This window comes from Danio rerio, chromosome 16, assembly GCF_049306965.1.
Source record: "Danio rerio strain Tuebingen ecotype United States chromosome 16, GRCz12tu, whole genome shotgun sequence".
In the NCBI taxonomy this organism is placed as follows: Eukaryota; Metazoa; Chordata; class Actinopteri; order Cypriniformes; family Danionidae; genus Danio; species Danio rerio.
The window spans coordinates 52,482,868-52,500,000 of record NC_133191.1 but is presented as its reverse complement, the minus strand read 5'-3'; the positions used below and the strand labels follow the sequence as shown (position 1 = coordinate 52,500,000).

Below are 17,133 nucleotides of genomic sequence, written 5' to 3'. Positions count from 1 at the left end.
TTGTTTGTTATTAGCAAGAATTTAGTCTTAAAGTGAAGTTTGATCAAATATCATAGGAAAATTATACACAGAAAAAAAGTGTGTGTGTGTATTATAATTTTATCTTATTTTATTACATTTATTTTATATTTTGTTAATTTTATTTTATTCCAATAATTTTATTTATTTATTTATTATTGTTTATTTTTTAAGTTTTTATTTTATTTAATGAAACTTTTTATTAATTTTTTTATTTAATTAAATTTTTTATAATGTTTTATTCTATTTTGTTATATATTTTAATTTAATAAAATGTTTAATTTATTTAGTTTTTTTATAAAAAAGTATATATTTTTTATTTTAAGTCAATTTTATTTTTATGTAATTTTGTTTAATTTAATTTAATTTAAATTGTTTTAATTTATTTTATTTTAATTCATATTTATTTAGTAGATTTCAAATCAATTTTGCTAAAATAAAATAATTTTAAAGCAGTTCTTTAAGACGGTCTACACATAAGAATCAAACTTAAATATACATTCTATATATATATATATATATATATATATATATATATATATATATATATATATATATATATATATATATATATATATATATATTAATCAGTAGTTAATCTGGGGCAAATATATTAAAAAACTTAAATAATAAATAAAATAAAAATATAAAAAAATGAATAATATACTAATAAATAAAAATATAAAAAAGAGGCAAAATCAAGAGAAACAAAATATATATTCAATTTAGTTGACATTTTGTAGTTTGTATTTTTTTGTTTGCAATATTTTGCTTGCATTTAAATGTATTATCTTTCTATTTTTAAATATGTTTGGTGACTAAACAATAATTGTAATAAATATGGCTGTTTAATAAATCTGTTTTGTTCAAATGCCCCAGAATACATTGTTTTTATTTACTGAGAAATGGATCAAAATATTCATTTTCAAAATGGTGGGGTACTCATTTATGTGGAGCACTGCATATTACATCTATGTATATAACACAAATCAATATTTCAATACAGCTGGATGTGCTCTTTTTGTTTCTCTTTTTGATTCATAACTTTAAAATTTATATTGTTTACTTTTAAATGTCTATAGTTCTGTTGATATGTATGTATGCATGCATTTGTTCCCAGAGCTTCTAAAAAACACAAAAAATAAGTTCCGTGTGTTTGCGCAGACTTGGTGACTAAAGCTAATTTTCACATTCTGTTTATTTTTTTTCATAAAGATGGGTTAATTGACTAATTTATAACCATCAAAAGTCTGTCAAAGAGCTAAGAAAAAGAAAAAAAACTGCACTCTGCTACATCCAAGTCTTGCATCTTGTCTTTGTCTCTCCTCAGAACTACAAAGCAGTTCTTGTGGGAATCCGGGAATTCCTGCCAAAGGAATCCTGAATGGGTCGAGCTTCAATGTAGGAGACAGAATCCGCTATCATTGTGTGTCTGGATACACGCTGGACGGTCACGCACAACTGACTTGTGTCACCAGCACGTCCAATGTAGCCGTGTGGGATTTTCCTATTCCCATCTGCAGAGGTAAGAACCAGCATTTGGGACACTGCGCTGAAAAAAAAAAAAAAATTTGCTTTCATTTTCTGGATGCTTGATTTTTCGAGGCTGAGCTGTTCTTATTAAAATGAGCCCCTCTCTGCTTTTGTGGAGCGTCATAGGGCATTAATTCGTTTGGACATGCTTAAAATGTCTGAATGTCATTGCTTTAGATGATAAAATATCAAAGCAATTGGTTTTCTGCAAACAAAGGATGCGCTAGGCTCTTTTCAGAACTAATTTAACAGTTTTTCTGCAATGACATTTATGCAACCGGGGATGAGTGATTAAAGCTAAAACAATAATGATATTTTTCTTTTAGTGTTATTCAAAATACTCTTAACTTACTATATGTGTTTGCGTGTGTACACAACTTGACAAAAGTCTTGTTGCATATCCCCATTTTAGGAACAACAAATAATAACTTGATCATTTTGAATCAGAAGTGGCTCATATGAAAGGCAAAGGCCTCTAGATTACGCTTATTTTAGCTAAATAAAATATGATCATGCCTTGCTTTTTAATGATTTAATCAGGACAGTAAGATCTGACTTTGCTTAGACAAAAGTCTTGTCACTTAATAGAAATATTGTACAGTATAGAATATAAAGTCGTGATTAAATATAAAGATTTATCTTCAATGCCTCCTCCATTTTACCCCAGACATGCTCAATAATGTTAATTTCTGGTGACTGGGCTGGCCAATCCTGGAGCACCTTGATCTTCTTTACTTTCTGGAACTTTGACGTGGAGGCAGAAGTATGAGAAGGAGCGCTATCCTGCTGGAGAATTTACTCTCTCCTGTGGTTTGTAATGTAATGGGTAGCACAAATGTCTTGATACCTTCGGCTGTTAATGTTGCCATCCACTCTGCAGATCTTTCACATGCCCCCTAACTGAATACAACCCGAAACGATCAATTTCAAATTGTCATAATAAATCTTTTTTTTTTTTCATTATTTAATGGCATTTAGCTTTATAAATGAATTTAGCAATATTAATAAACCTGCAAGTAAATGAAGATAATAAATGATTCAGTTATGAACATTTCTTTAGGACAGTTTGAGTTTATTCACAGAAAGTAAGTTTAATTAATAGTATTTTAGTTTATGTAAATATTTATGAGGATACATAATAGTAAACAGCAATAGTTATGCATGATTTATTGCTCAACAAAACAAACGAAAAAAACTGACTAATTATTTGAAGCAATTATTTGGAAATGTTTGAGATATTATGCTCAGGAGTATAATAATTTTAAAAAGTCTAATAATAATCAACATTGTTATAAATGATATACTGTTTTTTTATGTTGGTGAAATAAAAAGCATCGAATCATAATTCTTAAGTAGTTATTTAAAATATTGTAATCTGATTGAATAAACCAAACTTTCATTTCATTTGTTTGAATCCAAGAATATCTAGTAAACAACAGTGAATGTGTGTTTTTATTCGAAGAAATACATTATGATGACAAAAAAGCTAATCAGTATAATTGGATACCAAAAAAACATCATAATTACACATCTCACTTAGCTTGATAGCAAAATTATTCCAAATATATTCATAATATTAATGAATATTGAATATTATGGCCTGCTTTGTTATAAGCTGTTGTAAGCGGAATCAAAATCTGTAGATGCCCGCTCACATGCCCTTAAACTTATCTGGATTTGTTACATAATCTGCTCTCTGAAATTCCCCCTATATATGAACTGATTCACATGTTTATTATTTTAATTCAATTCAATTCAATTCACCTCACCTGTATTTGTATAGCGCTTTTACAATGTAGATTGTGTCAAAGCAGCTTCACGTAGAAGATCATGGTAAATTGAAATAGTGTAGTTCAGTTTTAAGTGTTTAAGTTCTGTTCAGTTTAGCTCAGTTCAGTGTGGTTTAATAATCACTACTGAGAGTCCAAACATTGAAGAGCAAATCCATCGATGCGCAGCTCTACAGATCCCGAACCATGCAAGCCAGAGGCAACGGCGGCGAGGAAAAAACTTTACCAATTGACGAGAGTAAAGCATTAAAAAGCCTAGAGAGAAACCAGGCTCAGTTTGGCACGACCATTTCTCCACTGGCCAAACGTCTTGTGCAGAGCTGCAGTCAAGGCGCCGGAGGCTAGACGCTGGGTATCTGCGAAGACTCGTCTATCCCTGAAGCGTCACAGGAATTATTACAACTCTGAGCTCACTAAATTTAATCTTAAAACCAGATTTGGCACCAACATCTGTAAAAAAAATTGCTGGGTTCCACACAATTAATTCAAGTTATCCCAATACAAATTAAGTTAAGCTCAATTCTATTTTGTAGCCCCTTGCCCTTGGTTCTTGAAACAGAATGTGAAGGGGAAGGGCTACAGAATTTAATCATAGGAAATGAGACATCACTACAACACCAACACACGTCATCATAAGTCATCGCGATCTCATGCTTCATATCCTCCTGAGACCCAAAGATTTTTTTTCTTTTTTTCTGTGATTTCCTACACCCTTTAGGTTTTAAAAACAATTCTACAATTTAGAGTTTTTACATTTTGTTTTTATTTTTAAATGTACAACATGTCCACTGTAGTGGACCACAGGACCATTTTAGGTCAAAATGACTGCCAAACTCAGACAACAAAACTGTACAGGATATGGCTGTTAAGGGATATTAATCCAATATTAATGTAACAAAAACAAAACAAAAGCCATTTTTCCTTTTGTATTGAAACTCCTGAAACAGTTTATTCTGATGTTAATCCAAAACAAATTTAACATAAAAGTGATTTAAAACTGATTGTCATTCTCTAATTGTCTCTAATTGTCTGATTGTCAGACTCTAAATCAGAGTCTCATTCAACTATCTTATAAAGAATCCTCTCTGCTTCAGTTCTGCCCCCTACAGCATGCAGTCATTAATTACAATAAGATGATCCTGGTGTCCACTATCGTGTACATTTAAAAAAGGACGATATATTGAAACACAAACAAGTGAACAGCTTTGGAAGCTAAATGTATTGTTCCTGACACTTTAATAAACAAATATATATGTAATAATAATAGTAAAAACATATTTTAAAAGCAAAATTTTACATGCCTCTCTCCTTCCCAAAAATGTGCTTTTTTGTATGTCAGCCATTTTGGATGCAGTGTAAGAAGTGGTTCCTAGCATCCCAGTCAATCAAATGACATATCACTAGAAAGCCCATGATATCCTCTGAACAGTACAACAGGACTTGAAAGAGTAGCTCAAAATTCAAAATTCAAAGAACATTGATGAAAACGCAATGTCCACTACAGAGGACACAAGTCAATGGGCGGGATCTCAGGAGATCAACGATCGCGACTGCTGTAGTTATTCCAGTTGCGTTATTTTTGGGTATTTATCTTCAGGAAACAACGTGGAATGCAGCAAAAATCTTTCAATATTATTTATGAACTGCATTTTCACAGCTGGAATCATATAAAAGCTAACAATTTTTTTGGTGTATTATATTCCTTTATATAAGCCACTTGCTGGGATATTTTCTTATCTAATGAAATGACTTTCAGACATTTAGCATGTTCAAACTGTCCAATTACTTTTTGAGGTCACAGATTCTTTTGCAAGCACCATGTTTGACTCCAAAATGACTCCTATGACTTTAAGCCTGAAATACTCCGGCTTTAGCTTTGATTTATGCAGCTTTTATAATATTCCTTTTTGTTGAATTTCAAATGAAGATTGTTTTTTTTAACTTGCATTGTGCTTAAAATCCTCTCTGCTTCTCATTTGTATTTCTGGGATTGCTTTAGATATGCTGATTTACGAAGTGTTCTGCGGTGCCTGCTGAAAAATTTGGCTTCTTTTGCATTAGTCGTCTTTTTTTTTTTTTTTTTTTTTTTGCGTGGCACAATCAAACGTGAGACGAGCCGCTAGGAGCTGCCGAAATACGTTCAATAATTTAGGTGTTGCTTTAATTATCAGCATGAGAAATCTTTGATGTGCACTCAGGTATTATGGGTAGCGTTTTACATTTGAGAATAGGACGCATGATTGAATCGAATAAAGATAAAATACGCAGAAACCCCAGGATATGTGGAGGAAATGAGTACTGCTATATCATTTGTACTTAATGAAAGATGAACCAGGCTCAAAACATATCAATGAAAGGTACTTTTTGGTGTAAAAAGGGCCTCATTAAGAGCAGCGTTTAAACCAGCAAACATTTTTTGATGTATTATAGGCTCTCATCTTCTTATTAGTTCTGCTTCAGGAGCTTCCAGTTGGCTGAATGAAGACAGAAACTGTATTTGTGACTCATCGTTTATAGGTTATAAGATTCTGTTTAATTGGGTTTGAAGGTCTGCATTATCGCACTATTTCAACTCTTTGATTTGAGGGAACTCAGAAGTTGCTAGCACAGATAGAGATGTTTTATTTCTTTCTAATAGGCTGCTAAGCTGAGCGAGAGGCTGTGTGGTTGGTTGGTTAGCTTAGCCTGTTAGCGTCAGCTGGTGTTATGTAGTCGCTAACACAGATATGGATGTTTTATTTCTTCCTAATTGGCTGCTTTTGACACAGTGTGTGGTTTGGTTGGTTTGGTTAGCTAAACCTAGCAGCTACTGGTATGTGATGTATCACATTATCTGTTGGCAACAAGCATATTTCCAAGTTGACAGTATGAACTTAAATGTTGCTAACACATACAGTTGAAACCAGAAGTTTACATACACTGTGTAAAAAGGCACATAACCATTAAAAAAAGTCAGATGTCAATGTGACTAAACTTTTTCTCTTTTAGGTTAGTTAGGATTATCAAATTTGTTTCTGTTATAATATATATATATATATATATATATATATATATATATATATATATATATATATATATATTTTATATATTATATATATATATATATATATATATATATATATATATATATATATATATATATATATATATATATATATATATTTTATATATATATATATATATATATATATATATATATATATATATATATATATATATATATATATATTTCCTTGAAAGTCAAGTTTACATACATGATGTCAGATGATGGTGTCAGGGTTTTGGAAGTTTCTGATTGGCTAACTGCCAACATTTGAGTTAATTAGGGGCACAACTGTAGAATAGTATTTAAGGAAAACATCAAACACACTGCTTCCTTGTGTGACAACATGGGAAAATCAACAAGCCAGAATCAACAAAAAAGCCAGATTACAATTTGCTAAATTACACTGGGCAAAAGAATAATTGTTAGAGACATGTCCTGTGGTCTGATGAAACTAAGAACGACCTGTTAGGCCATAATGACCAGTGTTACATTTGGAGGACAAAGGGGAAAGCTTACAAGCCTAGGAACACCATCCCAACTGTAAAGTATGCGGACGGCAGCATCATGTTGTGGGGCTGTTTTGCTGCAGGAGGGACTGGTCTACTTCACAGCATAGATGGCATCATGAAGAAAGAACATTCAGAAATACTGAAGCAACATCTCAAGACATCAGTCAGGAACTTACAACTTGGCCACAAATGGGTCTTCCAAACAGACCATGACCCTAAGCAGACTGCCAAATTAGTTAAAATGTGCTTTAAGCACAACTGAGTGAATGTTTTGGAGTGGCCATCACAAAGCCCTGATCTCAATCCTATAGAAAATTTGTGCGCAGAGTTGAAAAAGCTTCTGCGAGCAAGACTGCCTATAAATCAAACTCAGTTACACCAATTCTGTCAGGAGGAATGGGCCAAAACTCTTCAAACTATTGTGAGAAGCTTGTAGACAGATATCCAAAACCCAAATAAGTTAAAATAATAATAACATTTGTTGCCGTAACTTCTTGTCATATTTTTACAATGTTACAATACAGTACTAGACAACAGTTTTTAAGTGTTTTTTTTTACTTTTTTAATGTGCAAATAAAAAAAAGGTATTGAAACCATTATTAGAAACAGATTAAATCCAAAAATCGAAGTTTTCTTTCTGTTTTCAGATAAATCTAGCATAGCTGTCTGTGAGGTTTATAAACTCACAGTGGGTTCTCAAGGGATGGCAATGCGAGACAAACCTAAAAAAGAAAAAAAATAATAAAATGTGATGATAAATTATGGCTCTACTTGCTAATGAAAGAGTGTACAAGGGTGAAATCCAACAATGACCCAAAACTATCATTTCTAAAAAATTTTTAACCAATTGAAAAGCCAAAACCTTCTACAACTACACTGTGAAAAGAAAATGATTAATTAGTCATGACAACATATGTTTTCAGTTCATTGTAACTTATCAAACGTTAATAATAATAATTCTTTACATTTATATAGCGTTTTTTTGGCCAAAGCGCTTTACACACAATGGGGGGGGGGTCTCCTCATCCATCACCATTGTGCAGCATCCACCTGGATGACGCGACGGCAGCCATTTTGCGCCAGACCACACACCAGCTGATTGGTAGAGAGGAGACAGTGATGAAGCCAATTGGGATATGGGGATGGTTAAGAGGCCATGATGGACAGAGGCCAGTGGGCAGATTTGGCCAGGATGCCGGGGTTAAACCCCTACTCTTTTCGCAAGACATTTAAAATAGTGGACAAAGTAAAATAGACATTTGGGATTTTTAACGACCACAGAGAGTCGGGACCTCGGTTTAACGTCTCATCCAAAAGACGGTGCTCACTGAGCAGTATAGCGTCCCCGTCACTATACTGGGGCATTAGGACCCACACAGACTGCAGGTTGGGTTGCCCCTGCTGGCCTCACTAACACCACTTCCGGCATCAACCTAGCTTTCCCATGTGGTCTCCCATCCAGGTACTGACCGGGCGCAGCCCTGCTTAGCTTCAGTGGGCGACCATGTGAGAGTTGCAGAAAGCTAGCTGCCGGCGATTTAGATGCAACATAGCATCTAATGTTAATAAAAGTTAATAATATTCTAACTTAACTTTATAAGTTACGCAGGCTGTTTTAAGTCAGGTTAAGATGTTAATAATAAGTTCAATGAACTCATAAGGTTAATTTGATTTAGCTTAAAAGTTTTTCTTTTACATTGTACAGTGGTAAATCTGCACTGTAAAAATTGGTTGGTTTCACAAAATTCTTCAGGTTGTCTCAACATGAATCCATTGAGTTAACTTCAAGTGGATTTAACATAAAACAATTAGGTTGTCCTTCAAAATTCTTTAGAGTTGTATTGTTTCAGCACATTTTAAATAGGTAGTTTGAACAAGCAGTAAAACTCATTTTTTGACTGTGGCTGAAAGACCCACTCAATGCGTCAAAGCCGCTAATTCCAGTTGGGACAGAAGCTCAGTCTGGCTTCATCGGAAATTGTAAGTGAGAGGTTTTAATTAATGTTCTGTCAAATGTAACGCATTAAAATTGGTTGAACGTTTTTATGAATCATGCCGAAATGATTCACCAGAGAGAATAACTATAGCGCCAGCCTTGACTCTGTGTCTCATTCATTCGAATACGAAGGACTCATGTCCTTGTGCTGCAGCCAAGTCAGTTAAACCACGAATGTGTTTTACACGTTTTTTGACCCTGGGCTTTTTAGCACTTGCTTTTTTTTATCTTAAGGCAAGGGAGACTGATCCACTTTGATAAGGGTATCTGAGCTGGTAGGTTTGCCCCTTTTTGATGCCCTCCCGGAAGTCGTTAAAAGCAGCTATATTGCGTCTAAATGCAAAGCACAGGGAGAAATGGAGCTTGAATGAGAGTGTGCTCATGCCGTGGAAGGCTGCTTTGTGTTTATGCCAGCTGGGAGGAAGATCTGTGACAAATGCAGCTCTCGTAGACCAAAATGTTCCCAGGAAATTAGACCTGTTGGCCACGTGCATTTCAGAATATTTAATTTGCTCTAATGCATCGCAGCTAGCACAAATGTGTTCATGCAAATGCAGATATGAGTATGGAAATGCTATTTCTGAATGTTCCTAGTACATTTAAAAAGTCAATTTTTTTGGTTTAAAAAAGGGAATTTTCCCTTTTAGCAATTTGTGCACATTGTGGAAATGCTGTTTCTGAATGTTCCAAGTACATAAAAAAAATCTAATGCATAAAAATATATTTGCTTGTTTTAATGTTCTAGAAACATTCAGAAATAGCATTTCCATTACTTGACAAATAACAAAAATTAAATATTTCATTTAAACAAAAAATGTTAAGGAATTAGAAATATTTCTTATTTTTGTAATTTTACATGCCTGCTGTTTCAGAACCTAAAAAACATGCACTTTAATTTTTTAAAAAACGAAAAAAGATAAAAACATAAGGAAAATGTTTCTCTTTTTTTGGCAGAATATTTGACATTATGAAAGAAATGAAAGATTATTAAAGCAGATCAGTGTAACTGAATATATATACAGCAAGAAGGTCGCTGGGTTGTTGGTTCGAGCCTCGGCTCAGTTTCTGGATTTCTGTATGGAGTTTGTATGTTCTCCCTGCGCTCGGGTTTCCTCCGGGTGCTCCGGTTTTTCCCCCACAGTCCAAAGACATGCGGTACAGGTGAATTGGGTAGGCTGAATTGTCCGTAGTGTATGAGTGTGTGTGTGTGGATGTTTCCCAAAGATGGGTTGCGGCTGGAAGGGCATCCGCAGCGTAAAACTTGCTGGATAAGTTGGCGGTTCATTTCGCTGTGGCGACCCCGGATTAATAAAGGGACTAAGCTGAAAAGAAAATAAATGAATGAATGAATATATACAGAGAGAGAGAGAAAGATAGATTAAATGTTACGTGTTTAAAATGTTTAAGTGGGGTGCTGTAACACTTAGGTAAGACAGGTGTAATGTGTGCGACAGATCAAAGTTGAGGCAGGAATCAATTCTCTATTCAAACTTTTTTTACTCCATGGTTTAACAATATGTAACAATAATAAATGGAAAAAGAAATAAACATTTACAATTATTGTCCTTAAATGAAAACAATGAGTGTAAGCCAAAACAAAGAAATTAGCTAAACAAAACAATCCTTAAATCTAAAGTCCAAACTAGGCGACAAAAATTAAAAATTTAAATAAAAATAAGAATCAAGATCTTCAGTGCACACGACACCTGATAAAAAATAATTAAACTACACAAAACTCAAGATTACACAGGTGGCAAAACATTCAAACTAATCTAACAAAAATCCATCCAACAAAAACAAACTCAACAAGAAGGTCACAGGCTCAGTTTAGAATCACACAACAACCATCAAATCATTTTACTTAAAGCCAACAACAAGTTGACAAGTTAACAATTCAACTCGAATTACCGCAGTAAACTGAGATAATAAATCACTAAACAGCCTAGGCAGGCCAAAACACACAGATTGTTTGGAGCACAAAAGGTACCCTGAGACAGAGCGCACATCACACACTGGTCTGTCGGGGCTTTAAATGCTTGCAGCTCATCCGGGGATTGGTGGAACCGACACCGTCATAATGATGATATACAGATGCTAAACTAATAAAAAACCTAAGGGTTCAGTAAGAAGCTTAGAGGAGGGTGAGAAAAATACATAGACAAAGACAAAAAAACATCAAACATAGCATTGAACATTAAACGGATTTTCACAAATTATTCAGTATGTACAATATTGTGTATGTACCAACACTACTGTGATGGTTGGGTTTGATGTAGGGGGACATGTGGCTGAATGTCCATTATGTAGTGGACCTTGCTGCATCACCAAGCTGCAGCCTGCAGACTCAAAATAAAAGTACTGAAGATGTCCCTTCTTATAGCTAAGATGTAACATTTGAATTTTTATAGAACAACCAACATTATTTAAAAAATAACAAGCACTATTAAAAATAGATTCATGCAACTGAATGTTCTAATAACGTTAAAAGAATGTTTATGTTTACCTTCGAAAGAACCTTCCCAGATTATAAATTCTTAAAATGTTCCTTGTTTTAGCTGGGAGATTACATATTTATACAATAACAAAATGTATTAACCAATAACAGACATTATTTAAAAATAAAAACATGCAATTTCATGTTCTAGTAAGGTTTCATTAATATTAAAGTAACGTTTATTTTTTAACTTCGCAAGAACCTTGCTAGAATATTAGTTTTTAAAATGTCACTTGTTAGCTGCGAGTTTACATATGAAAATGTATATAACAACACATTAATAAGCATTAAAAAAACAATATATATATGAAAAAAAACATTAGTGTACCTCATTTCCCAGAGATGGGTTGCAGTTGGAACGGCATCCGCAGCGTAAAACATACGCTGGTAAATTTGGCGGTTCTTTCCACTGTGGTGACCCCAGATTAGTAAAGGGACTAAGCTGAAAAGAAAATGTATGAAAGAATCACGACTGAATTAATGAATAGTGTGCCTCAATGTTCTAATACTAACAAAAAAAAGATTGTTTGGAATTTTAAAAAAATCTTGCCAAATATTATATTAGAGATTTTTGAATTTTTGACCGTTTGAATTTTTATAGAACAACAAATATTATTTAAAAAATAACGAACATTATTGCAAACAGATTAATGCAGATGAATGTTCTATTAATGTTAAAACAACATTTATTTGACATTTTATATGAAACTTTCTAGAAAATCAGTTCTGAAAATATCCCATGTAATAGCTGAGACATTACATCTGAGTATTTATACAATAGCAAAAAAAATATTAAAAAATGACAAACATTATAAACAAATGTGGAACTGGATGCTCTATTAACATTCCCTTAATGGTACAAGAATATTTATTGTGACTGAGAACACCTTATCAGAATAATAATTCTTAGAATGTCCCTTTTTGCTTATTTGTTTTGATTATTTTTGTTTTGATTATTCGTTTAGCTCATTTTAACAAATTATTAAACAATATAAAACATTAATAAAGATAGATTCATGTAACTGAACAATCATAAAAAAATTGAAGTACATTTTACATTTGGAACTTTGAAAGAACCTTCCCAGAATATTAGTTCTTAGGATGTCAGGAGCCAATCAGCGATGGTTATAAACTGAATTTTCTCCGGGGGAGAAGCTTTGACCTGACGTGTGCTTTTACAGCAGTTTTTGTGGTCAACAACACACTGGAATCTCAGCGAATACTTACTTCATAGACATAAGAAATATATCCACATACAGCTTAAAATCTCTACGTTTAAATGATCCAGCTACTCTTAAAAACAAAAAATTCTTTGGTTTTGTAATCTGTATTAACTAAACGTAAGGTATCCTAAGTTCTTTCAGACGTACAGCAGCAATTACTCAAATGCCTACCACTTCATAAACAAAGAGTCACTGACATTTCTAGAGAAGATTCACCATCAAGACCAAGCTGTGAATTACTTCTGAAGACCATTACTTCTGACGCTTGTTATTCAGAGGATGATAGTTTGTAGAACGCCCATAAATGAGGTTGGTGTTGTAATCTCGTTTCTTTTGAACTTCATGTGCATTAGCTCGGGCAACCTGAAAAAATGCTCGATTTGTATGTTTAGGAAGTAAATTTATGAGACCGTTGTAGTTTAATTTTATTGACAATTCCAAATATGTAATGTACTCGTAAGCTTGGCAAACATTTTTGTAGAATTTGATGTTTCCCCATTCAGACAGATGGGCACCGTGTGAAATGACTTGCCTTAAGGGGACTTTAATTAAATGTTTTATTAACGTTCCATTATTGTTAAAAGAGTTTGTTTATAAATAAAAAAAAATAAAAATGAATTATGTGAATGTTGCTTGTAGCTGCTGGGTGCTAACATTTCTAAGGATTTAAACAAGCTTTTAAAGACCTTTTAAAGAACTTTTATCAAGCATTCTGTTACTAGACAATTGTTTTTTAATAATTTGATCAAACCAGTACTTTTATATGGTTTCCGAATGATAAAAAATCCATTAATGTTACTAAAAAATAGTTCAATATCTTTAAATAAACCTTGCCAGAACATTCAGTGAATGACGGGACTTCCCATCGTGATATATTTTGAATATAAAATGTACTGTATGCACACCGATGCCATATCATTCAAGCAATGAAGAAAGGTGGCTTTAATGTGTCTCCTGCATGGTCCTTCCTGTTCTCCGGTCACTCTGAGAGAGGAGCAGGACCCTCAGACGGGCAGATGGTCCTTTGATCCCGTTTCCTCAGAGAACCTGCCCATTCTCTTGATGCAGGAGCTCATCCAAGACTCCCTCTTCAGCACACTCGAATGGCACATATCTTCCCAATCCAGATGGAAAGCGCTATATTGAGAAAGAGGGAGGGGGGACATGCTCTCAAAAGCCTTCACATTCCTGCCGCGCTTGCAGTTTCCACCGTTTGACTGCTTGTCGGACACATGTTCCCCAGAAAACCTGTCGTTTGTCAATATATCAACCCTGTGAGGAATATACAGTTGAAGTCAAAATGATTAGCCCTCCTGTGAATATTTTCAAATATTTCCCAAATGGTGTTTAACTGCAATACATTTTTCACAGTATAATATTTTTTAGTCTGGAGAAAGTCTTTGTTTTTTTTTATTTTGGCTAGAATAAAAGCAGTTTTATAATTTTTTTACATTTTAAAGATTCCGTATTATGGGTTTTTGAAAATGTCCATCCATGCAGTGTGTAACAGCACTAAGTGAATGAAAACAGCTGAGGTTTAAATCTGCAAGAACACTGTGTTCAAAACTATTGATTCTTTAGCAAAATTGTCGACTCAGAGTCAAACAAATGAATCAGGTTGGGTTCGGATCTTTTGCCTGAACACATCAACGTCGATGTGGTACGCTGAGCGCGGGCGATCACAAGACTGATCATGACACGAAGATGACGATCACTGACAGATGGAGATTTGGTTGCTTCATTTTTACAACAATCCGTCTTTCGGATGAGACGTTAAACCGAGGTCCCGACTCTCTGTGGTCGTTAAAAATCCCAGGATGTCCTTCGAAAAAGAGTAGGGGTTTAACCCCGGCATCCTGGCCAAATCTGCCCACTGGCCTCTGTCCATCATGGCCTCCTAACCCTCCCCATAATTGGCATATCATCACTCTGTCTCCTCTCCACCAATCAGCTGGTGTGTGGTGTGCGGTCTGGCGCAAAATGGCTGCCGTCGCGTCATCCAGGTGGATGCTGCACACTGGTGGTGGATGAGGAGATCCCCCCCCCCCCCTCCCCAATTGTGTAAAGCGCTTTGAGTGCCCAGAAAAGCGCTATATAAATGTAACGAATTATTATTATTAATTATTATTATTATACCATAGTATAGCCAATCATGTGTTTGTTCCTGTCATTTTTCTGACTTTTGAAACAATAACCTACGTTGCAATGCAAGATTCATCAGCCGTTTGTTAGTAAAGGAAGGAGCAGCAGAGATGGGACTTTGTCATACTTTGACAGGGACTTAGTAACTGTTAGTTCAAATGGAGCAGATTCTTCTTCCTCCGGATCATAATATTTAAGTGTAATTAAATTGTTTGCACTCTTGTTTTCTGTAGTTTGCAAAATATGTGTTTAATAGTGTGTTGTAACTTGTAATCACTCCGCGTGGCTTGTAATCACTTATCTATTATAGAACGGTGCTTGTACTGTATGCGACGCAAGCTTCCTTTCTCGAGTTAAATGCGTTTCTGAACTCACAATCCTCTGTCGTTTGCCTTTGCTATAGCCATCATCAGCTGTTCCTCACACACGCGGTGCGGTCAAATTTCAAAACAGCTCAGCTTTTGCCACTGTGTGGATTAATACTGACTGTGTGTCGTTATTACTTGGGGTTAAGGTTAAGAGAGGAGTGTTTAACTGCATTGCTTCCTTGCATTCCTGCATTTTGCTCTCACACACTCTCTGCTACTTCATAGCCATGGTGGGTGTTTCTCTCTGTGTTGCACTGAACACAGTTAACCAATGAAAACAGACTGGGTCATCGGACCAATCAGCGCAGATTAGCTTCCTTATAAGGAGGGGAATTCATGTGGAAGTTGTTGGGATAATTAGGTAAAAATAATTGCATATTATAAGACAATGAATGTGTTTTTGCCCTTGCATGCATATCGGTCTGTTGTTGGAGACTCAAAAACCAAAAATATGACCTTTTATAATGCATAATAAGGGGTCTTTAAGGTCAATATTATTAGCCTTCTTAAGTAATATCTTTTTTTCCCTAGTTATTAACAGAACAAGCCAACATCATAAATGACTTCCCTAATTAACGTAGTTAACCCTTTAAATAAATAAAACCTCTAGAGATTGTGCAGTGCCATTGATGTGATCCAAGACCTGTGAAGAGATGATGCCAACCATCGAGGACCTCAAGGACAACACATATGAAGAGATGATGGCAACCATAGAGGACTTTTAGAGGTCTCCATAATCTTGGACCAGGCCGTATGCTGAGCAGATGCTGTGGTGGTCATGGAGGAGTGGAAAGTATGACACCCCAGTGACAGAGGTATGTCCGGATTGATCCGGTGGGCCAACCTGAAGACCAGCCGGTGACCTACTCACACCTGCACTTTCTCCATGATGGATGTCCAGCATTCCCCTGCCTCCGGCACCTCTACTGCAGCTCTGCACAAGACGTTTGGCCAGAGGTGAAATGGTCATGCCCAACTGAGCCTGGTTTCTCTCAAGGTTTTTGGTTTCCTTCACTTTCGTCAATTGGTGAAGTTTGTTCCTTGCCAATGTGCCAACTGCCTTGCTTGGTTTGGCATCAATGGATTTGCTCTTCAGTGTTTGGATTTTCAGCAGTGAAAATTAAACTACACTAAACCGAACTAAACTCTGAAAACTGGACTGACACACTTTCAGTTGACTAGAACTTCTATGTTAAGCTGCTTTGACACAATCTACATTCTAAAAGTGTAACGGAGGCAAGCTAGTGAAGTGCTATGATGTTAAAACTTCACTCCTCTGACCTCTAAAAAGTGCTCTAGCTACAGACCCTTGAGGCCATGGTCTTTAGCCTCCTTTTTACAGCAACCAACTCCCATGCGGAAGGTCGCCTGTTCTATCCCAGCTTAGAGCGAGTTGGGTGCAGTAGGACCAGCGGGGTTGCATTGGTGCCGTGACCCGGGTGGGAGTGAGGTTTAGGTGGGTGAGTGTAACGGACATCAGCTAGTGAAGTTCTGTGCAGGTAAACCTCACTCCTCCTACCTCTAAAAGGTGCTCTAGCGACGGACTCTAGAGGCCATGGTCATTAGCCTCCTTGTTAGAGCAACTGACTCCGATGTGGACAGTCGCCCAGCTCAAAGCTGGTTGGGTGCAGTAGGACTGACGGGGTTACAAAAGTGCTATAGAAATAAACATGAAATTGAACTATATATCACTTTAAGCTGAATGCTGGTATCTTGAAAAATGTCTAGTAAAATATCATTTATTGCCATTAAGGCAAATATAAAATAAATCAGTTTTTAGAAATGAGTTATTAAAACTATTATGTTCAGAAATGTGTTGAAAAAATCTTCTCTGCATTACACAGAAATTTGGGAAATAATATTATACAGGAGGGCTGATAAATCTGACTTTACTGTACTTCTGGAGGAAGTGACAGCTTGAAACCCCGCAGAATGCGTCGAGATGTTCGCCTCGGTGTTGACGGTTTAGTGTCTTGCATGGCAAAAGCGAGCGTTATCTTATCTCTGCTTACCT

General features: G+C 35.2%; 1 protein-coding gene across 3 annotated transcripts in view; it reads left to right on the top strand.

Annotated features, from left to right (window-relative positions):
• csmd3a (CUB and Sushi multiple domains 3a) overlaps window positions 1–17,133 on the top strand; it is a 598,216-nt gene that overhangs the window by 114,183 nt on the left and 466,900 nt on the right. For all 3 annotated transcript variants that reach the window (XM_068214255.2, XM_068214256.2, XM_021467030.3), the window contains exon 4: window positions 1,349–1,543. In XM_068214255.2, the coding sequence (XP_068070356.1) occupies window positions 1,349–1,543 (195 nt within the window). The remainder of the gene's footprint in view (window positions 1–1,348; window positions 1,544–17,133) is intronic.